At 33.8% G+C, this 24,368-nt stretch overlaps 1 protein-coding gene across 1 annotated transcript in view; it reads left to right on the forward strand.

Annotated features, from left to right (window-relative positions):
- The first annotated feature begins 559 nt into the window (after positions 1-559).
- The window catches only part of PMP34 (Peroxisomal Membrane Protein 34), a 90,449-nt gene continuing 66,640 nt past the window's right edge, over positions 560-24,368 (forward strand). The window contains exons 1-2 of the mRNA XM_085810897.1: positions 560-796; positions 13,938-13,998. Of these exons, the coding sequence (XP_085667023.1) occupies positions 737-796; positions 13,938-13,998 (121 nt within the window). The 5' untranslated portion in view covers positions 560-736. The remainder of the gene's footprint in view (positions 797-13,937; positions 13,999-24,368) is intronic.

The raw sequence follows: 24,368 nt of genomic DNA on the forward strand, positions 1-24,368 counted from the left end.
ATAAGTATAAATTACAAAATTATTTAAAAAATATCTATTATATTGAATCGGAAGAGACTTATAACAATGTAAAATTTACAATTAGGCAAAATATCAAAAGTAGGTTAGCAGAAATGTTGCCATATATGTGATATATGTTTAAATCTATGTCAATGTAAAGTTGTTTTTTGAGTAAATTTAAATAGCTGCTATTATAGTTATCTTAGAAGCAGTATAAAAATTCTCTCAGTTAGAATGCAAATAAAGAAATGATTAGAAATAAACGTGCATTAAATAAAAAAAAAAAAAAAAACCTGCAAATAAAAATTAAAAAAAAAAAAAAAAAAAAAAAAAAAAAAAAAAAAAAAAAAAAACCACGGAACTTTATGTTAAAAGAGTAGCACATTTTATCTATTATTTTAACATTGAGTAAGCATTATTAAATTTTTTAATGGTTCAGTCTAAAATGCATAAAGCAGTAACATTGCTTCTTCCAAATTATAGCTATCTTTCACACACAGCTCATTTTAAAAGCTGGTTCAAAAACGCTAATATCCAAGCTGTGAATTGCATCTGCGCGCTCTGTGTCATCATGACTACGTTATCACTTATCACTTTCTGCTTCAGGGGAAAAAGCTGTATGAGCTAGCCCTTCTAGTCATCGTTTCCCAACATGCATCATCATCATAACAGGCGGAGGAAAAGAGTTAAATATCCCGCTGCCGGTATATTTACGTAGATTCATTTCAGCAAAAATATGAGTGCTAAACAGTTGTTGTCATATGAAACTGTTGTCCATGCACTTGCTGGTGCGGCAGTAAGTTTTACATCTTTTGTATTATTTTTCTGATTAATCTGTGAATGCACCAATATTATCTGAGACAATTATGAGATAAATAGTAGTGCACATTTCCTTGTTGGTTTAAGTACAAGTACGATGCTTCAGGAGTTTTTGCCCGCTAAAAAAATTGTTTACTGTTTAGTATTTTACATAATAATAGTAAATATTAATAAGGAAGTTAAATAGTGAATTTTTATATTTCATGTAAGAAATATGATTTTGATTTTTCAGCAAAGTCCATTTTTGATGTTTTTTAAAACGTCAAAAATGGACTTTACTGAAAAATTATTTGCTTATCGATAATTATGAAATATTCGAGGACTGTTGAAACTATTAGTTAACTAATATTGCATCATACAAGTATTACAACTTTTATTAAGTGAAAATATATTGCTGTCTTGAAAACTATTTTCTGTGATTAGTGCGTGCATTTATAAATAATCTAAATTAGCCATCAAAATATATTTTTCAAGCACTTCAAGGCTTTTCATTTTAAGGTACATGATTTAGGCATATGAAAGCTGAGTAGGACACTGGGGACTTCACATGTTATTCAGTTTTATACTCTGATCACTAATAGGAAATCATACCTATCTTGAATACTGTTAGAAAAAGAAAAATTGTTGCATGATTGTTCGTTATCTATTAATATATGCAAATAGAAAAAAAGAATGTGACATAGATACTGTATTGAAAGAATTTTCTGTCTCGCTAAATGAAGTTAAGGATTAAGAATATGCATTTAGAGTTCTTCAAATGTTTAAAAAAAATAATAATTTGAAAGGAGGTTTGTTAAATACTAGATTAGTTGATTAGCCATATTTTAGAACTTTTCTACTGATTTCATTGCGGTGGCCAATTCCTTTTTCCAAAGTCATGAAGTTTCAGAGTTTACATATGTAATATAAAAAATGTTATAACCCTTAAAAAAACGTGAACTCCAATTTGAAATATAACTAACTCCAGTTTAAGTCCTAAGAATTAATTTATAAATAATCTTTTAGGTTTACTCCTAAAATATTTATAAAATGTACGGATAAATAGTAAAATAGAATTCCAGATTTTCATAATTGCACTATAATTCCTCAACTGTAGAATGCAGTTAAATCCTGCATATATAAAATCTTGCCAGCCCCCAAAATGTGATTATTTTAATCATATTAAAAAAGCATAATTTTTTATATATAAATTATAACTTGTATTGGTACTTTTCCGTTTCGCCGGCGCAAATCTCGCCAAGCAGACTTTATTGGCGACAACATACAGTATACACATAAAAAATATTTTAAAAAATTTAGTTGTAAGAATTCTTTTTTTGAAGGCATAAACATTTTAATATCACTTAAAACTTTATAAAAAGTCAATAAATAAAGACAATAAATTTGTAAAAAGACATTACTTTAAGAATTTACTATGCTTGCATGGTTCAACATCCTAATTCGCTGGTTCATATCAAGTGACCCCAAGCAATCTCATCTCACGTAAACTACTCTACAAAAATCTAATGCTCTCAGTAATTATCTACATTAATTTCAAGTTAAATCTTAATTTGGAACACAAGTTTAAATGCAAGAAATATTTCAATGCGTACGAATAGCTTACTCAGAAATTATGTAAAACTGCAGTGCTTTACTTTACTAATGCATTCTCATTAGAATTAATGAATTTAACCCTTGACTTTCCTTTTCTATATTTTCGGCTTCGGGTAAGAGCTGTGATTGCATCCTAGTTGACTTAATTACCGAAAATGGCCATAGACATAAAACTGAACTATCTGATAAAAATTCTATGTAATTATATGCCAGTATTGAAAGAAACAATCGATCTGATAAGAAAAAGCTGCGATTTGTTTTGAAAATGAGGCATAAAATGTTACCAGCGAGAATATTTCGTTTGACATCGGTTGTTCCATTGTTGGCGACTTTATCGCTTGCGCCGGCAAAATGGAAAAGTACCCTTTTATTTTTTTAATTATAAAAATGAAAGGTACTATTCCATTTTGAGAACTGTAAAAAAATTGCAGCAAAAATATATGCGCAAAAGTGCCAAATCTAGCAAACACGGCCATTTAACAGTGCGCCAAATCTAGTGTATGCACTGGTTTCAAATTTTGTAAATTTAGATAGTTCTATATTTCTTAAGATGCCATTGAAATACTAGTTTAATTTTTAAATCCTTTTTTGATATCCTATGGATTTAACAATTTGGGAATTGGCTGTGACGAAAAGTATGCAATAGAATTTTTTCAAAGAAAAGGCATCATTCACTATAGAAAATTATGGGTTGATCTTTACATTATGGTAACTTGGCGATTTTTTGGCGAAAATTTGGCAACCAACTCATCTACAGCAACCCTCTATTTTTTTTTTTCCCGCCACCATTTTGTCTTCACGAAGTAAAGACATGTTTCTTTTCTTCTTATCTACTGAACACTTCTTCCAACAATCTACTAGCCGAATTACACTTATGCTAGAAATTTTATCAAACAAAACTGCTTAATCATGACAAATATTCACTGCAAAATTATGAAAAAGTGCACAATACCATACTCCTTACGCGTTTTTCAAAATAACACATACACATAAACCATGTACACGCCGACTTATTTTTACTTAAAAAAACATCCCAGAATTGCACAAAAATGGCATTGCGCACACTCTTCACTATATCCATGTACACTGCTTTTTTCTCATAAATTAGAAAAATTTCACGAAAATACATGACAATTTTCTCAATCTTTAAACCCGGTAAAAAGAACATACATGAAATTACCTGATCGCGGAAAAGTATTTACCCTTTACAAATATGAACATTTCCACATATAAAATAAATAAAATATCCAAAAACTTTTACCTCTAAATCATCTATTACATTATACACGTCACCAACGAATTCATACCGCAAGCATTACAAATACTTAGTATCAAATATTTAAATTATTTCCATGCACGTTTATTTCAACTTAAACATATACCAAATTCCTACAAACATAAAATTCACAAAATAACTATCATTTCATTAAAATATAATTAACTTCAAAACCACTACTTAAAATTTAAATGAGCACATACATTAAATTAATAAAAATTACTTTACAATCCTAATTACTTTAAACTAAATCATTGCTAATAACAATTTTCCCAATAATACCAAATTCCTTTCCACCTTACATTTAGAACAATGCATAAAAATAATATCCTCAAATAATTAAAAATACTAACTTACCTAATCTTCTTCAGAATCTTGATTGCGTGGCGGATACACTTTTCTAATTCATTCAATAAAATTATTGCAAGATTTTTTCTGCGAATTTTTCCTCCATTTTTCCTCCATACTTCCTCCGCTAAATAAAAAGCAAACTTCTCTTTATCACAATGCCTAAATACCCATTTCGAATTAACTTTAGTTAGGGCCATGGGATCCCAAAATTAAACAACACTGTTTCACACAACACAGTATAAAGCTAAATACAAAATTTTCACATTTTTTCCTGATTTCCCCCCTTTTCCGATTAAAGAACCGTAATTCGTCCATTAATATCACGACATATCCCATGATCTCTCATTTCCCTCACGCAAAATAATGCGTAATCGGAACTGAGTACTGCTCACATTATTACCAAAGTCCCAGGTAGTAACCTTTATTGCCTCCAAGATGTCGCCAAACTACCAGTTACCATATTGTAAAGATCAACCAAATTATGTTTTGAACAACCAATGAGATGAAATTATGCTTTAGCGATAACTCGGTAGTGAAATAGCGATGCAAGAATCCATTCAGTTATGTTTAGCCTTTTTTAATATAAATTGTAATAATGATTTGAAATAGTTATTTACTCTTATGCTTCCATTCAGTTATGTTTAGCCTTTTTTTATATAAATTATAATAATAAAAAAGTATTATGGGAAATTAAGCTTTCATCTAAATTAAAACAATAATCTTAGATAATTATTTACTATTATACTTCCTTTTTTGCGTTAAGTTTGCCACAGTTATTGTGGCAGCACTGGCATCAACAATAGTTTGCCGATTTTTTACGGTCCTCAAAACGGAATAGTACCGAATGAAATTATATTAACAAGTATTTCATACATAAACTTTTACAATTTGTTAATCTGTATTTCATCGCTCATCGATTAGAACTTTATAATGTATTTAGAAGTACTGATTAGAGCACACATGATGCAGCGATACTTATTGATATGACTGTTTATGTTTGTGTTTATATGCTTATGTTTATATTCTTGTGTTAGTTTTATGAAGGTTTATAGTCTGTTTTTGGTACTGTTCTGTTAGAGCGGCGTCAGTGAAAAATGTGTCACTTTTTTTGGCCACAAATTCTTGCCATGTATTAAATTATAAAATAATAACAGAGTTCAAAAGAATAAAAACAATTAATTCTGTAAAATGTAATTTTTTTAAAATTTCTTAATTGTTAAAGAAGGTAAATTTTTATTCTTAATTTTTTAACTTAGAAAATTCTACACATAAATAAAAAATATCAAAACAAAACTATATACAATCTAAACAGGTGGCATAAAATTATAAATATTATTCAATATTGCAGGAAAATTTTGAGTTTTTGAATATAGTGCCGCACAATTTCTATTAAATATGATTCTTTATTTATTTATTACATTTTAAATTGACATTTATTTCTCCATTTAGCATTGCCCCACAATTGCTCCACCGTTTGCGTATGGCATCTAGTTTCAGGATCTGCAAAATTATAGCTGCGATTCTCAGTGAAATGTTCATACCCAGCATTTCTTAGTTCTTCTTGCTTATATGCTTTCCAGCAGTCTGAAAATATAATGTTGCCATCCGCAATGTTTTCTTGAATGGCAGTCATCAATGTCATAGCACAACAATCAGGAATGATGAAAAGAAAACATTTTTTGCTTTCTCAGCATAAACCTCCGAATACCCATTGTTCCGGAAGAATACGTTCAATGTTGTTTTTCTTCTTGTAAAACGACTTTCGTCTGTGTCTACAATTTTGTTGGCTCCACCGACTTTAATTCATTTACAATACATCAAACTATTTGCACATACCTCCCTCAAGTAGTTATTCCAATCTACTGTCGTATTATGGTTCATTTCTAATTGAAGTTCGCAAAATTCAATCGACGTCAATTCTTAACACCACAGATAGATGAAATGAACAGAATTGAGGAAAGTAAGATGTGAGCCTTCAAATCATGTTTTGATTTTCAATTATTATTATTTTTTTTTTCACAGCAAGAATGTATGTAACAAAGCCATATAGGAACTTTATTTGAGTTAAAAACTAACTTCATCAGATGAATTTTTAGAACAAAGTCTGTTGCTATCAATTATTCCTTTATTCTTAAAGAATGTCATGGCAGCATCTTTGTCATTAGGTAGCTGCCAAATTGTGTAATCCATGTACTAAAAAAAATGGCAAAATATGGCCAAAAAAGTAACCAGTGATGATATTTCGACAAAAACTAGAAATCTATGGTCACGATATTTTAAATGTAAAAAAAAAAAAAAAAATATTCAAAATAATGAGCCTCAGTATTTAAAAATGTTAAATTCTCAAGCTAAGATATTTGGCGTGGTTGTTGGCGCAATTTTGACCGATGCTGCTCTAATGGAATTGTACCCTTTTTTTTAATGCTATTAACATGAACTTTTGATTACATTTAACATCTATATCAGTATGTAAAATTGTGAATCAACTGTTCCCTTTTCTGCCAGTAAAAAAAGAAGATGGGATGAATCCTAAATTTTTTCAGATTTAAATCCTAAAAGATTCTCGAATAAGTTTTAGTTTAATATTAAGTCCTCACTTAATTAAATCAAGTAAAATTTTAAATTGTCATTTAATGAAAAACATGTTTAATGATACTGTTTTTATAAAAACACATTTATTAAAAAGATGCAAATGAAATGCATAATTAAAATTTGGTACTTTTCCATTTTGCCTGTGCAAGCGAAAAGTCGCCAATAATGGTACAACTGATGCCAAATGGAATATCTTCGCTGGTAACCTTTTATGCCTCATTTTCAAAACAAGTCGCAACCGTTTCTTATCAGATTGATTGTTTCTTTCAATATTGGCATACAATTACATAGAATTTTTACAAGATAGTTTAATTTTATGCCCTAAGATGATTCGCGGTAATTAAGTCAATTAGAATGCAATCACACCGCTCACCCGAAAGCGAAAATATTGAAAAGGCAAAATCAAGGGTTAAATTCATCAATTCTAATGAGAATGCACTAGCAAATTAAAGCACTACGGTTTTACATAATTTCTGAGTAAGCTATTTGTACGAATTGAAATAATTCTTGCATTTAAACTTGTATTCCAAATTAAAATATAACTTGAAATTAATGTAGATAATTGCTGAGAGAATTAGATTTTTGTAGCGTAGTTTATGTGAGATGAGATCACTTGGGGTCACATGATACGAACCGCAGAATGAGGATGTTGAACCATGAAAGCATAGTAAATTCTTAAATTAATGTCTTTTTACAAATTTATTGTCTTTATTTATTGACATTTTACAAAATTTTAAACCATATTAAAATGTTTATGCCTTCAAAATAAAAAATTCTTAGAACTAACATTTGTTAAAATTTTTTATGTGTATACTGCATTTTGTCGCTAACAAAGTCTGCTTGGTGAGATTTGAGCTGGCGAAATGGAAAAGTACCTTCAAATCTTGAGTTTCAGTGTCTCGGTATTATTTGACAAAAAAAATTTTTGAGTGATGGTGTAAATTTCTGATATTTTTCAAGAATCTTTTGAAATCAAAACAAATGTAAAAGCTAGATGATTTTTTTTAGATAAATGATAAATAAACACTAAATATGGAATACTGAATTCTTTTTAGAAATTAAGAGTATGGCACTCGGAACTCCCGCTGTATGGTACTGATGATCAAAGTCCATTGCAATTGCATCATTTAGGTGTTGTTATTTTAAATTAAGGTTTCAATAGGATATCAAACTTTTAACAGTTTGTATTAAAGCATTTAGTGAATTTTTAGGTTTTCAAAAGATAAAAAAAGTGCAGGTGATGAAAAAGTACAAAGATTCAAGTTTTTGAATCACCAATTTGTTTAAAGATTTGCTGGATCTAAAGATACAGATATCTTGTTCCTAGTAACATATGTTTAGCTTTCAGAAGACTAGGTAGCTAAGCCTTTGGCTCAGGGGACCATAGTTCGCAAAAAGGATTCCTGCGCTTAAGCGCTATCCCAGTGTAACAAAAATTAGACGATTTTTGAATAGGTAAAATAAGTTGTATAGCATGCAATGCGCATGAGAAGAATAGGCAAAGATATGGCATTCAATGAATGAGACTGTCCAATTAATAATAAATAATGAGCCAACACAGACAAAAATTGCTACACCCAACTGCTAATAGCCAAGTCAAAGGGAATCATGGTGCGAGCAAGCAGTACACATTTTTTTAGAGCAGTGCGAAATGAGTAGCAAGTAGATTTAAAAAGAAATGCCAGTACGCAAAAATGTGTTTTTTTTTCCTTTTACAATATTTACAACATCACAGTAAAGTAGCAGTGAAGGGACACATAAACAATACAGAAGCATAGAAGTTACAAGAGTGATGTACATGATTATAAATGTACAGACAAGGAATACATAATACAACAATATGGTAAATGTGAATATTTATAACATATTTTTGGTATGTTTATACAGGGTGTTTTGTAGATCATGGGACAAACTTGGAGGGGTGGTGGAGCGTGCTAAAACATGCATTTTTTTTATAGGAATGTAGGGCCTAAAGTGACGGGTTAAGGCAGGAGCGCAAAAAAACGACACGAGAGGAAAATGTGTTTATGTACAAAATCAACGCAAAGTGCTTCTTTGTAGCAATACAGTATTCACAATAAATGTTCGAAATTGCGACCACCAGCAGTAATACATGCTTGGTAACGTCGCAGAAGGAATTGACGAACATTTTAAAAAATGACAGTAATTTCGCGCACGCTTGCAGCCGCAATGGACAGTTTGTGCAACGATGCCCTCCACTGAGTCAACGGGAGTCTCGTAAATGATGCTCTTCAGATGGCCCCATAAAAAAAATCCAAGCTGGATAAATCTGGCGAATAGGGTGGCCATCGAACAAGTTCACCATGGCCAATCAATCGACCTGCAAATGTCTCATCCAAGTAATTGTGGACCCGCATGTGGTTATGGGCTGGTGCACCATCATGCTGGAACCACATGTGATCACGAACAGGAGCCGGAACATCTTGCAGCAATTACGGTAGCACCTCTTGCAGAAAAATATGATAACATAAGCCATTTTTACGTGCAGGTAAGAGGTATGGGCCTATGAGGTAATCGTTAACAATACCCGCCCACACATTCATGTAGAAGTGGGTTTGGAATGCCTGTGGACGTGTGCCGTGTGGACTATGAGTTGCCCACACATGCATGTTGTGACTATTCAAGATGCCGTCCTGTGACAAAGTTGCCTCGTCCGTGAATAGCACATCCAATAGAAAAACCGCCTGCGCCGCACACAGCTGCAAGAACCAGTGACAGAAATGAACTCAAAGAGGGTAATCTGTCTCTTGCAAGGCTTGGATTCTCTGCAAATGGTATGGGTGCAAACCATTTTAATGCAATACTCTCCGAACGGTGGAATGACTCAGCTGCAGACGATGTGCAATAGCTCTTGTACTTGTCTAAGGTGATTCATGTACAATGTTCAAGATGGGTTCTTCAATGCGAGGTCATTGTGCACTTCTTCCTCTCCTAGTGTCAGAGGTGGTTTCAAATGACCCGTTTTCACACAGAGACCGATGCAACCTCTCGAACATTGTGTGCTTCAACATATGCCTGTTTGGAAACCGTTCCTGGTACAACCGTAGTGCTGCTTTGCCATTCCCATTAGCGCCACTATAGTACATGAGATGCATGTCAGCTTTTTTCCTGTGCGTAAATTCACGCATCACGCTCGATATCAGAGTTGCAAATGATCCCCTGGTGCATCGGATTGTGGTTTGTCCGGCTTACTACCGCCCTCTACCAGTCCATTGCCAGCCAATCACAGCTGTAGTTCCTATTACTGTTAGTGTTCCCTTTTTTGAACATTTATAGTGAATACTGTATTGCTGCAAAGAAGCACGTTGCATTGATTTTGTACATAAACACATTTTCCTCTCGTGTCATTTTTTTGCATTCCTGCCTTAACCTGTCACTTTAGACCCTGTATTCCTGTATAAAAAATGGATGTTTTAGTATGCTCCACCACCCCTCCAAGTTTGTCCCATGATCTATGAAACACCCTGTATATATAAATATATCTATTATTATTATTTTTCTACATATATGCATATGTATAGGAAACCACAATAGCATGGTTAGATTATATGCCTTACAATTGATCGCAAGCAGCTATTTTCTATTCGCTTGACAATTCTAATCATAGTTCAATACAGAAATGGTATTATTTTATACCAATGGAATTTTGCCAAAAATATTTTTTCAGCTGACAAAGCTGTGTAACACTGAATTTCAGGAATTTTTAATAGGCTATGGATTGTCGAGTTCCTAATGAATGAACGATTATCCACCACTTGTCGAATCACAACATTTTGCAGTATTTGCAACTTATTCAGGGAAATTTTACAAGCATAGCTCCAGACAGGGCAGGCATAGACTAAGTAAGTGATGCAACATGGTCTTTTAAATGAGTATCTTATCAGTAGAAAGAATGTTGTTCTAAGTAATTAAGGGGGCAAGTGTACGTTTACACACTCGGAACTTTGCTAAAAGCTGTGTGGGGACTATGTGAGATAGTGATTAAGGGTAACTCCAAGACAGCAGGCCTCCTTGGTTCAGGGGATAGGTGCGTTGAACATATTCACATGGATACTTGCATCAATATTGTGAACAGAATGGCATCAGACTTTTCAACATTTATTTGGATTTTCCATACCTGAAGCCAGGACTCCAGTGCATGTGAGTGATTCTATAGTGAATATATAACTGAGCCATGAGATGCATTTTGTGATTGAATTGCCGTATCATCTGCATACATAGCAGGAAGGGTGTGTGGTATATGTGGAATGTCATTTTGGAAAATATTAGAGTATGGGGCTAAGAAGTTGATAGATGAGAGGAGGCTGATAGGGGTAGTAGGATACTGGATTATTTTGAGGTTTACTTAGCTTTAACACCCCAGAAATAACCACAAATTTCCAGGAGGTGGGAAAATGTCTAAGGCAGAGCATGTCATTAATAATTTTTTTCATTTTACGTAGCATAAGTCTTCGATATTTATCAGCATCTTGCTCATAATGAGATTCCATCCCCGGACTTTTTGTCTTCTGCTTGGCAACATAATCATGGATTTATGGCAGCCTCGTGTGGGGTTTTGTAAGGAATTTTGTGAGTGATTGTGCAGCCATGTGTTCTGTGGGTGGGTGGTATATGTTGTTTGTGCAGATCTGAGAAGCACAGTGATCAGCAAGCGACTTAGCTTTCTCAGCTTCGGTGTAGGCAATTCCTTAGGAGCCAGTTAAGGGTAGAATATTAGTGTAGCATCTCAAATGCTTGAAGTAGCCTTCCAAATGGAGTTTTCCTTTGCAGAAAGAGATGATAAATATATGGCCCAGTTGTGTTCTGGATGTTGACATGTAAGGGTCCTGATCTGGTGGTTTAGTTGATTGAGCAGGACTTTATGAGGTGGATATCTTGACTGCTGTTATTGTTTTTTCACAGCATTTCACTGTTTAATCAGTTTTTTAATTTCTGAATTGCAACTTCTATTTCTGCTGCCATTGACAGGTGTACTTTTTTCTGGAACGCATTTTTCAAGTCTAGGGGGAAGTTACCAACTAAAGCATGTAACTCATCACCTGTGTGCATTTGGAATGTGGAGTGAGGTGTTGTTTAAGGCTTTGGTAAAGCCAGACCAATTTGTAATAAAGGCCTTATTGTGTGGTGTATTATGGACATATAGATCAGAACTGGGTTATGATCTTAGGATAATTCACTCAGACTTTCAGTAAACTTTGAGGTACAGCCTGAGTAAAAAGTAACTCAGAGCTGATGCTGAACTACTGTCCTAATGTGTTGGGGTTTGTGGAGTTGCAGTTGTAAGACCGGCCTCATGGGCAAAGCGGTGAATTATGTTTCGTAGAAATGTGTTACTATTGCAGTTCCATTCATTGTGGTGTGCACTGAAATCTCTGCCTATGAGAATTTTGTTATTGAATCTAGCTAATGCTTCAAAATCTTGTGTGATATTCATTTGTGATCTTTTGTTGGGTGGAACATAAGCAGATATGATCATGAGTGGTTGTGAAGTGAGTAGGGTGACAGTGATAGATAGGGCTTCAAGAGCTAAAAGCTGCGGCAGTGTGGTGTCATAATGGGTGATAGAGCACTTAATTGGGACAATCAGACCCCTTCCGAGGCACTGACTCATCCTGCTCCTGTCGAGTTTTTATATAACATAATTGGCTATGGCAAAAGTAGTACCTAGACATAGCTTGTGTTCCTGCAGGAGAAGCACATTGAGATTATACTCATTTATAAACATATATAATTCATCAGTTACCATAAAATAGACTATTTGTGTTCCATATTACAACTCGAAACTTGCTCTCCATAAAAAACGTAATTTGTAAGCCTGTTAATTTCCTCAAATCTTAGGTGGAGAATTTGCATTTGGTCAAGAACATCAGTACATTTTCTTAAATCAGGTAGCTTACTTTTGTAAATTTGGATTACCAGGCCAATGTTAAATACAAAAAAATTTTGAACCTCTTTCATTACTTAAAAATGTTTAGAAATATCTGAGTGATCATTGTAATTATTACTATAGGCATTACTATTAGGAGGAGAAACATTAGAAATAATTAGATTTGCAAAATTATTTAAAGTGGTTGCAGCAAACAGCAGGGGTAACTTTTGGAGTATTTCAAGCATTTTGCACATTCTTATTAACTACATTATATGCAGAATTAGTTGGTTTCAGAGTTTGGGAAAAACTAACTCCTGGCTTTATGGCTGAGCTCATACTTAACTTAAAATTATGTATTTTTTTTTAATGAAATGCTTTCTTGAAAGCTATCTTACCTTTTACTGTTCATGTCTATAAAAGATAGCTTATATTTATGTGTGAAAAGATTATAAATTTGAAAACAAAGAAATAATAAATATTAACATTAACTATTTTATGTACCACTGTAATAGTAGTTTAATATGTATGCTATCTAAATTACAATGAAAACATGTTATGACAAATTAATTGCATTGCATTTTGAAATTTGGTGAAATTAAACTGACATCAGTTTTTATAAGAAACATTTGATTTTAAAGAAATTTATTGCAGAACACTTTTGTAATGAGCAGAAATATTTATTGTTGTGACTAATCTTGCTTGTCAAAAATCAGAGTAGGCCCACGAAATGGATCGTGAAAAAGAGTCAAGATTGCACTGTCGTTGGCAAGAGACGACTTTGCTCAGTTTCGCTCCCAGTTTTGTAGAAGAGCACCCCAGGGGGATAAATGTGAGGGTCTTCCACCCTCTTTTCTTCTACCAGCAACCTCTCGAAAGGACTTTCGGCTTGCCGAATATTTAGAGTGCCCCAATGCTGCACAGACACTATACATTACAAACACAGACTCTGAAATTCAAATCCGGGATCTTCGGTACCGTAGTCAAAGTCACTAATCACTATCCCGGTTGGGCAGCAGAAACATTTGTAAATCACATCATATCAGTTTCAAAAACTACTCATGAATTTTATTTTAATATTTTTCTTTATTAAGAATAGTCAGATTTCTTGGAAACACATAGTTTATCTGTTTAAGTAAATTTATCTGAAGTTAAATGTTTCCTAATTTTAAGGTTCAGTTAGCGCATTTCTAGACTTGTAGCTTTTCAAACACATTATTCTATAGCATATTAAGAGTTCTTATATAAGGTTTTCTTTAGTAGGGGAGCATTTATGATTATTCTGTGCAGATGTTTAATATAAAAATGAAAGCTGTGATTAATCATTAATATTGTCAGAAAGTTATTTTTAGATTTTATTTATGCTACATTTATAGCAAAATATTACATTTCTAAAATTATATAATATTATTTTTTAAGGGAGGAGTTACTGCAATGACAATATTTTTTCCTTTGGATACAATACGCTCTCGTTTACAAGGTATGCAAAATTATTTTTTTCTTTTGTATTGTTTGATAAGATTCTAGATTCTTTCTAATTATCTGCAATCTCTCTGAACAGCATTCACGAAGCAGTGCAATATTTTGCCAAAATATGCAGTTTGTGATCTTACCAAAATGTCTTTCCAAAAAATATGTCAACTCCAGTATACATGTGCATGCGCAGCCGATTTCGGTTTTCAAATTCGACGGTTTTTTTTTCTGATTAGTGTTTGTTTTTATTATATTCGAGTACATTTTTTCCTTCTTTTAAGGAATGGTAATGGAATGCCAACTGATGACAAGAAAGCATTGCATTTTTTTGGAAATATGGCATTTTTTCCAACAATTAAAAAATACAAAAATTCGCATTTCATGAAGTTGTATGAGCGAATTTTATAGATTAAAATTTATGCTTGATGCCAAATTTGTGCAATTCTTCAATTTTTTGAAGTGAAACCAGATTGCTGTGTACATGCCTCTGCTAATTAATGCACAATGTCGAGTTTGTGCAGTTCTCTGATTTTTTTTTTTTTTTTTTAAAGTTGTGTGCGTTAGGAGAACAGTGGGTGGCAAAAAGGTTAAAGTGTTTTGTTATGGATCTTTTTTGCATTCCTAATTTTGTTAATTGATTACTATTTTATGTAATTTTTATGGTACCATCATTCTTGAAAATGTTGTCTTTCATGTCTTAGCTTGGCATAAAATTAGTTGCCAGTGGGTGGCGATTTTTCAGGAGGGATGTGGGGATAATAATAAAGATTCTATTTTAACAAATTTATGTAAATTACTGTTATGATATTATTTATCTATTTCAATTTAGTTACTTTATTATGATTTAAAAAGTTACTTTATCTTATACTGAAAATTTTTCGGTATTTATCAGTATCTCTGCTCACATTTTTTTAGTGACAGTTTGCTTTGCCAAGAAGCAAAACATTAAAAGTAAGCATCGAAGTAGCTTATATGATACATATAAACATAGAAGTAGTTCAGAAAAGTTGAATTTACTTCAGAATTGCATGCTATATAAGAGATAAAATATAGGGAGGAAAAAATGCTAATATTTAAATACTGATTTTTCAAATGTCCGATGGAGGGGGGGGGTGTATCAAGATTATAATGACGACACTCCTGAATTATGAATTCTGTCTGTACACTGAGCAGTATATGGACAACTCATCAGCCAGATTCCCAAAGATGGTGTTACCAACTTTCTCCCTCTCGTCTAGCAGGAGGAAGAATTTGAGACCGACTCCCAATAGTTCATCTCTCGCAGCCATAAGTGAAGCATCATATAATACTGGCTGATTTTCCTACAAATTAACACACTAACAGGGATACCAGCGTATGAATTACTCTTTGATTATGTCGAGCGACACATGTGTGATATTTGTTTTTGTCATCTTTATATATGTGCTAAAATAATATACATTCTAATTAAAGTAATGGATGTAAAAAAACACTTATCGTCTTTACTCTTGCATTAACACCCATCTCTACACAGAACGATAGCCCTACAATCTCTCTGCTGTGATAAAACACGATAGTGGTAACCTGGATTGATGACATTTCTACAGTAACTAGGATTGAGTATATCTCCAAAATGGTGACTTGCAACAGATGAGTTTATAACAGTGATTCGAATTTTTGAACCACGTGCCTGTTGAAAATCTACTTGTATCTTCAACTTCGGTGCCTATAACATGTTGTGAACTACAGCTTTCATCTAAACAGATTTAACATTTGAATCCTTCATTATTTTTGTGAATTTAACTTAACTGTGCTCCAAATTGTTCTGTGTGCTTCATTAACACTTACCTAAAAATAATACAAAAAAGTGTGTGCTTCATGCCAATAAGAAAAGAAAGTGTTTACTATTTTCAAAGTGAAGCTACTGTAGATGTTCATATAAAATGTACCCCGTATACTGTATATCCAATTCTTTTTAGATATTTTTTCCTAGAGAGTGATACTGAATGAACCCATATTTCTCACGTAATTTTAAGGAAAATCACACCAATCATTAGTTATTATCACTCTAATAATGTTGTTATGAAATGTCCTGCTGCGGTAAGATAGCTTCCCCGCAAAGCTGGTTCAGGGTTGCCAGATTTGGCGTGAAATCGCCCATTTGGCGACAAAATTGTCAATATGCCATAGGCAGATGGAGAACATTCTGGTACGAAGTCTTACCTGGTTAGCTCAGAATGTTCTCGAAGGCAGGCCAAAAGCTGACAGTGCAACGAGTCTATTGAGTATATCGTAGTGCATCGTTGAGGCTATTGAGTGTATCGTCGAGTTTTTTCTTGATCTCCGAGAGCGATCTTTCGAATCAGGAGCTGTACATTAGTGTTTTGCTGTGAAGTTGTTTTCACCATTATAGACTGAAGGCTGTGTTGCTGATAGTTTCTGTGTGTTTGTCATAGTGTTTCGACGACTAAAAACGTGATTTTGAAACTGCCCTGAGTAATACTGGCTAAAGAAATTGTGTTTTGATTCTTCATCAAGTGTTGTCATCAGTCACTCCAAATCTACGAACCCATACAATGCAACAATATTAATCATTTAACCACCTCTATAATGGGTGGGCATTGTGCAGTTTGTGAGCTGTGTGCTGCTCTCACAGGCAAATGGTGATGCTATTATGCAAATAAAATACATTGCTGGCCATTAAAATTACTACACCATGAAGGAAAGCAAATACAATATATTGTGTGTATACAATATGGCATGAAGACAAAATGATCAAATTTGTAAGCAGTCTGGGGGTTTGCAGGATTATGAAATTAGTAGAAACATCTACCGTCCATGGTAGCTAAAATGGCCTTTACCCAGTTAGGCATTGAGTCCAACTGGGCTTGGATGATAAAAATAGCCGCTTAAAGCGACTTCTTCCATGGTGCTTCAAGTCCATACCACACTTCATTAACCCTATTAGCTGGAAACGGATGGCTGGGCCAGTCTCTCAGCAACCCATGACCAGATGTTTTCAGTGAGTGACAGATCTGGAGACCGTGCAAGCCAGGGCAGCAATCGAATGCCCTGTCAGCTAGGGCAACAATCCGCACTCTCGATAGGCAACGATCCTGCCTCTATCGAATTCCGACACTTGCTGGTAATCATTTCTTCTTATTATTCAAGGCATAACATGATATTCTGAGCAAACTATGACCTTACAAAGAAATCCACTACACAACTTTAGTGCTTTAGACTTTGTTTCTCCCTCCTATGTCATCTAAATGCTCTGATCCTAATTATTTGCATATTCCAACCTCTTTTTCCTTTCATGGGATTTTGACGTTCGTCAGATCATTCCTTCCTGGTGTTGCAATTTTAATGGTCAGCAGTGTATATGTATGAAATATGGTAAACTAAAATGTTTGAAAGAAAGTAATTAATTTATTTCATTTCGTTTTACAGAGTTATTGATAAACGTACAAACATAATTATTTTCTCTCATTTCTTCTTAGTTAAGAAACTAAATAATGCTGTTCAAAAGCATAAAAATATTGTACTGGATCTATCAAACAATTTTGTAAAGAAAATCTCTAAAAGTTAGACTTGTTTATATGTGAGTGAAAAAGAAAATGCATGCATTTCACAGAAACATTTAAAATCGTACGTAATTTTATAGTTTAATATTTTCCTGTAATATCAATTGTACGAGAACCCATGGAAAGACTAATGGCAAATTATCGCTGTGTCTTGGTAAGTACCACAGAGACAAGGAAAAGGTATAAAGGACCCTTTTATTTGAATCAAATAAAAGTTTAATAGACAACACCAACATGTGTTTACAGAAGCCAACAGTTATGGCTTAAATCAAAGATAATGGATTAACTAAAACTAATGAAAGTAAGTTTAGCCAAACGCTGTAAAACTGGAATAGCACGCAAGCTGACTCTGACCCGAGGTCGGCGTAACAAGCCTAATGGTAAGAATAACTGAACACCACCAGAATACTGTTCACAAGAGAATCAAATTAGCAGCGTGGTCTTCAAACAGACAGAACACACTCTCATTTTACCCTCTAAAACCTTTCTTTAAATAGTCTCTTTTTTCCTACCTGATTTGAATATCATGCCAGCTAGAAATTTATATTTTGGCAGGAAAATAGAAATGAGAGCGATAGAAAAGTAAATTAAGATAAAATAACTGGTTAGAAACTTAAAACTGAACTCTACAATTTGATACAAGTTAATGGTTTAAAAATTAACTTATCGTCCAAATTAATAAGAAATTTATGGCAACTGGAAACTGGGAATTTCTAATAAATCTAATGACAGTCACAGCTTAGACGGTGAAGTTATCTTTAAAATATTTTTAGAATGCATGAAATTTGGGGACAGCAGTTATACGGTTTGTTTGCCATGGAATGAACCTATAGGGAAGCTGCAGTATAATTTTGCGGTAGTTTGACGCATACTTAACTATAATCCGAAGTTTCATGAGCATTCCAAAGCTGTGATAGATCAACATTTATGAGAAGTTATCGCTGAACAATTGGAGTATTTTAAGACTGAAAAAGAGTATTTTAATTGCATCAAGCTGTAATAAGAGAAGACGAAATGCAGAGAAAACAAAAACACCACAAAATTTTGTGTTGTCTTCGATGCATCATGGCATGCTGAAAGTAAGCTGTCATTGAATTATTATATAGAACCGGACATTTCTTTCCATTTGAAACCCGTATCATTATATTGTGTTAATCTAGGTGCTGGTAGATCAGCCATTATTTGACTTGCCGTTTGAGTTCTAGGTTTGCAACATGTAACACATGTTTTTACTAATTTTCGAATAACAAATCTAGCTAGCGGCTGTGATCCAAAATTGTTGTCGGATTAAAGAAGATGAACTTCTGGTGCTGCATGCAGATATTTGTTATAAAAATGTCAAATTTTGATTTTTCAAATTGTGTTTTGAAGGCAATAAGATTGGGTGTTTTTAATTTCTGATTAGATGCGCGTTTTTTAGTCTTCTTCTCAGAGCCGCGCCTACATATTTTTTCACCTGAGGCAAAGCGGTAAATATGCGCCCCCTGTATACAATGCAAGATTATTTATTTACCTATTTGTGTGTGGGGGGAGAGAATAAATAAATAATACTAAATGATGTTCGAAAAACATAACATTATACAATATTGATCGTTTAAAAGTTTTGGTTTTTACATTTATTAAATTCTTTGTTGCGTTTATTAATTATGAATTTAAAAAATTTTCGTCTTTGTGAAACATTAGTTCCAAATTTCTTACTTTGTCTTTAATATAGATATATGCATTACTGCATATATATATATTTATATAACAGGTGGCCATAATTAAACTGACAGTGCTCACAGTGTTCTGTAGCGCGATCTATTTGCGAGAATAACGCCACATTTTGTAGGAAGATTAAACAAGAGGGGGGACGAAGGATTCCGCGAAAAAAATTAGTTCCAAAAGTCACCGCTAGGGGAATATTTGGCGCTGTTTAATAGAAAATAGAGTGTTAACAAATGCAAATCAATACAGAAATTACCTTTTATTTTGCATTCAAATGAGGTTCAATGTGGCTGCCGTTGTTGTGGACCACATATTGCATTCTGTGCACAGTATGCACAACAGCAGAAAGTAACATGTCTGCAGGAATCTCCCGTACAGTGCGTGATATGTTATCCTTCAACGTAGCCAGGTCCTGGACCATTCCTTGATAGACCTTGGACTTAAGGTAACCCCATAGCCAGAAATCGCATGGGGTAAGATCAGGCGATTGAGGTGGCCATACAGTTGGAAAGTAGCGGTTAATGACTCTTTCTATTGTGAATTTCTGTCGTAACATCTGTTGCACCCGTATAGCAGCGTGTGGAGGGGCTCCATCTTGCACGAAAATGATTTCCCCCAGGCATTGTCTTTGCTGAAGTGCTGGAATGACAAAGCTGTTCAACATGTGGCGATATTTCTCTTTGGTAACAGAACAGGTCTCCAGTTCTGTCGGGGTAATGTTCTCATAGAAGAATGGACCTGCGGTAAATTCCGCTGTAAACCCACACCAAACAGTTACCTTTTGGTGAATGTAAGGGAATTGCTGTGACTGCATGTGGCGATTTGTCATCCCAAGTTCGGCAGTTCTGGGTATTCACAGTTCCATTCAGGTAAAAGTGGGCCTTGTCTCCCATAAGATCATCCATCACGGCCAAGTATCATCCACCTCCATTCTGGCAAGAAATGTGAGAGCAAAAGTCAATCGCTTATCATGGTCGGGTACAGTAACTCCTGTACATGCCTGATCTTGTATGGATAGAAGTTGATAATTTGTCGTAAGATTTTCCATACCGTACTGTAAGGCATATCCATATTCCATAAGGCATATCCATAATAAAAGGTAATTTTATTCCGTATTAATTTGCACTTGTTAATGTTGAAGGTATTCGTGGTTAATTTTTGTTTACTGTAACAACTTCGCTAAATCGAGACGAGCAGATGAATAAAACAGAATTAAAGTTCTTACCTTAATAAAGTGTAATCCAAGCTGCGGAGGTAAGGAACACGATCATTATATTAGCAAACACAAAATAACATATTTATTAGGTATATGAAGAAAAAAAAAAAAATAGCGATGATTACAAGCGTTGTTTACTGTCCATTGCATAACGCGAGAAGTGAGTCATACAAGGAGAGAATGTTTCTCCTTGTTTTTTGGATCAAGTCCAATCACAGTTAATGGGGGTGAGGGGGGTAACTAACGTCGGTGTTGTACAGCCTCATCGCTGTCGTTATGAATTGCTCCACAGTTAACACTCTATTTTTTATTACACAGCGCCAAATATTCCCCTAGCGGTGACTTTTGGAACTAATTTTTTTTTCGCGGAATTCTTCGTCCCCCATCTTGTTTAATCTTCCTACAAAATGTGGCATCATTCTCGCAAATAGATCGCGCTACAGAACACTGTGAGCACTGTCAGTTTAATTATGGCCACCCGGTATATACACATACATAAAATCATACATATAGAACAAATTAACTACATTTATATATATATATTATGCTTATTAAAAGAAACTATTTCTAGTGAAAATACAAGAACTCTTACAGTAATATTTAATTATACCTTTGAATATTCTACAAAGTGAAACATATGTAATGATTAATATATTGACATTATACAATATTGATTGTTTCAAAGTTTTGGTTTTTACATTTATTAAATTCTTTGATGGATCTATTAAATTATGCAACAAAGAATTAGATCTACACATTTTCATTTAATTTTGAAATGGAAAACATTAAAAATATGCTTTTTGAAAAATGAAAAATTATATTAAGTACAAATAAAACATCTGCACAAAAATTTATGGCATAAAATTTTCAAGCATGTATATAATTTAATTTTTCTTCCTTTTGAAGAAGCAAAATCATCAAAATTTTTTCTAAATGAATTTGATCATTTAACTCATGTTCTATAGAGACAATGGCCACGTTCAAAATGGCACGTTTTTCTTGGCCTAGTGAAGATCTCATGTAGTTCTTTATTATTTTAAATTCTTTCGCCACTAGCTACAGTAACTAGCAATGTTAAAAAAATTCTTAACGCTTCATCCAAATTCGGATAGGACTGAAATAAATTATAAGCGTAAATTATTTTAAAAAGTTCTAAGCTTGTAGCGTTTGTGCCTGGAATTATTGAAATAGCATGGTTTTTTAAAACTAGGTATTTCTGGCTGAATTTGAATATTTAAGTGCTAAGTTATAAGCTGCTGCCTTTAAATTACTATTATTAATGACATTAATTGTTCACTAGTTAGAAAGTGAAAATCGAAAGAGATTTCATTTAACTTTTCATATCGCGATTTCAATTGTGAAATTAAAATGTGGAACACTTCTTCAATTTCAGTAAAAATATATTTTTCGGAAAAACTATAATTTATATCAATTGATTCCTCACAATTTGATTTATTAATTTTTCATTTCTCTTCAAATTCTGATAATATATTCATTTCTAAAGCTGAAATTTTACATTTTTCAAAAATGCATTGAAAAATATTTTCTCTCATTTCCTGTAATGAAAACATAGTCCCTCTAGGCCGGCTTTATAGACAGTTATAGTTATGGCTTGCAAGGCTTTATTTACTTTTCCAATTTCTTGCAATATTACTCGTAAATTCCATGCAGATAACAACATAAAAAGTTTTAATTGATTTGTTTCAAAATGCTGTTATTTTCAGCCCATTGTAAAGATTTGTGATTTAATGCCATATCTTTCAATAATCTATATACTTCTGTACTGAAGCAAACTGAGGGATTAGCCATGGGAAGCCCCCTCAGTCCCATCCTGACTGATATCTACATGCATTATTATGAATAAAAATTGTTTGATACTTCAAACTTCCCGGTATGGTTCCGCTACGTAGACGATACTTTTACCCTGTTTGAAGGTAATAAAGATGATTTAACACGTTGAGTGCGGCTCCGGTCCTTACGGACCGGCAGTGAACTTTCCGTGTGGCCGGCGTTGGTCCCTGGGGACAGACAGTGAACTTTCCGTGTGGCCGGCGTCTGTCCCTGGGGACCGGCACTGGAATTTTCGTTTGGCTGGCATGGGTCCGCGGGACCGACAGTATTAAAGTTAAAAAATAAATATAGTCTCAATAAAATGTGATCAAATTTTATTTTAATGAAATGTATTGAAACATTCTAAACCAAAATACGGCTTAGCTCGCTGCCGGCTGAACGGAAAGGACAGTAAATTCGGCGCCGCGCTCAACGTGTTAAATAAAGTTCTTTCAACAGTGAATTCCATTGATCCTGCTATTCAGTTCACTTTTGAACTTGAGACTCAACATACTCCAATTCTCAGCTGGTAAAATGGTTTGTATTTTAGAAACTCTGTTGGATACGAATACTTTCCATCTTTTTGAATCTGCCCGTAGTCATGACAACATGATTTGTGAATTATTCCAAGCATGCACTGAATCAATTTTTATAACTAATGCAGCTCAAACAGCTAATGCAATAAAGCGTGACAATCGTACTTACTTGCTGCGCGTAATTGGAATTGCGATAGGTTTCAGTGGTGCTACACCAGTTTTAGCTGTTGCAAGTTTAATGCAAATGAGAGTTGTAATAAGTTTTGACATAAATAACTGCTGCATAGCCTTTTTCAGACACGTTACAAAATCCTTAAGTTCATATCGTGATTAATCATGTAACAGTACTTTACTAGGTACATTTATGGAATTCAAAAGTTCAACTTCTCTACAGAAATCTCTCCAATTTTGATCAATCTCTTCTTGTACAGAATCATCCCATGACAAATGTAATTTCCACAGTTGCTGACGGATCATTTTAATAAGAAACAAACCTCAGGAATTTTCCACCACACTGAAACTAAAGGTCGTTTTATTTTTTGAAAACCTAGAAATTTTATTTGCGAAATTATTTCAAACCGCACTCCAAGAATTTGAATTTGTCCTGTCAGAAAACAGCATTCCTCTTTCTGAAAGACTTTGAATATGTCCTCTGCATATGGTTCGGAAAGCGAAGGATGATTGGTGGCCTTGTGGTGATTATCGTCACTTAAATGCTGTCACCATTCCCGATCATTCCCCGCGTTTATGACTACACTCAAACGTTCTGTGGCAAACCGATATTTTTAACCCTTGGTTTAATCTACATCTGTCAAAAACTGCCGTCACCACCCCTTTTGGTGTTTTCGAATTTCTATCCGTGTCATTTGGTTTATGTAACTCAAGCTAAACTTTATTTCGTTTTATGCGCGAAATTTGATTTGGATTAGATTTTTGCAACCCGTATTTTGTCAATATCCTTATTACATAGGTGAATGCAGAACATATCAGTCTGTGTCAGGTATTCGATTGTTTGAATAATCAACGGTTTGATTTTAAACTCTCTACAAATGCATACTCAGGAAACCGTCTGTTTCTTAGGTTTTCTTATCTCTCCCTCACGTGTAAAGCTCGTGCCCCCCCAAAAAAACGAAAACAATCCCCCACTTTCCCAAACTTATCACTGTAGTCGAGATTATACTTTTTTAGCCATAATAAACTTCTGTGATCGCTTCTTACCAAAGGCAGCTGAGATACAAGCTGAATCACCTTTTAAAAGATTAAAGAAAAATGGTAAACGGCCCATTCCTGCAAACAACCAACTTAATAAATCATTTGAAAAATGTAAGCATGACTTTATTAATGCTGCAGGTCTCAGTTAAAAGTATTCTTCTTGTCAAAAGCTGAATAGTATTGTCATATAATCGATCCTTTGATCAATTCATCTTTGTCGGTTCGTTTTCCATCCACTTATGAATGTTATTAGTCGACTGTATTTGCAGGAAATAAACTGGGACACTTATGCAGTTTTAAGAATAACATGAGC

The sequence above is a fragment of the Stegodyphus dumicola genome, chromosome 2 (genome assembly GCF_044657685.1).
Source record: "Stegodyphus dumicola isolate Sdum_Otavi_A_Nest chromosome 2, ASM4465768v1".
Classification (NCBI taxonomy): Eukaryota; Metazoa; Arthropoda; class Arachnida; order Araneae; family Eresidae; genus Stegodyphus; species Stegodyphus dumicola.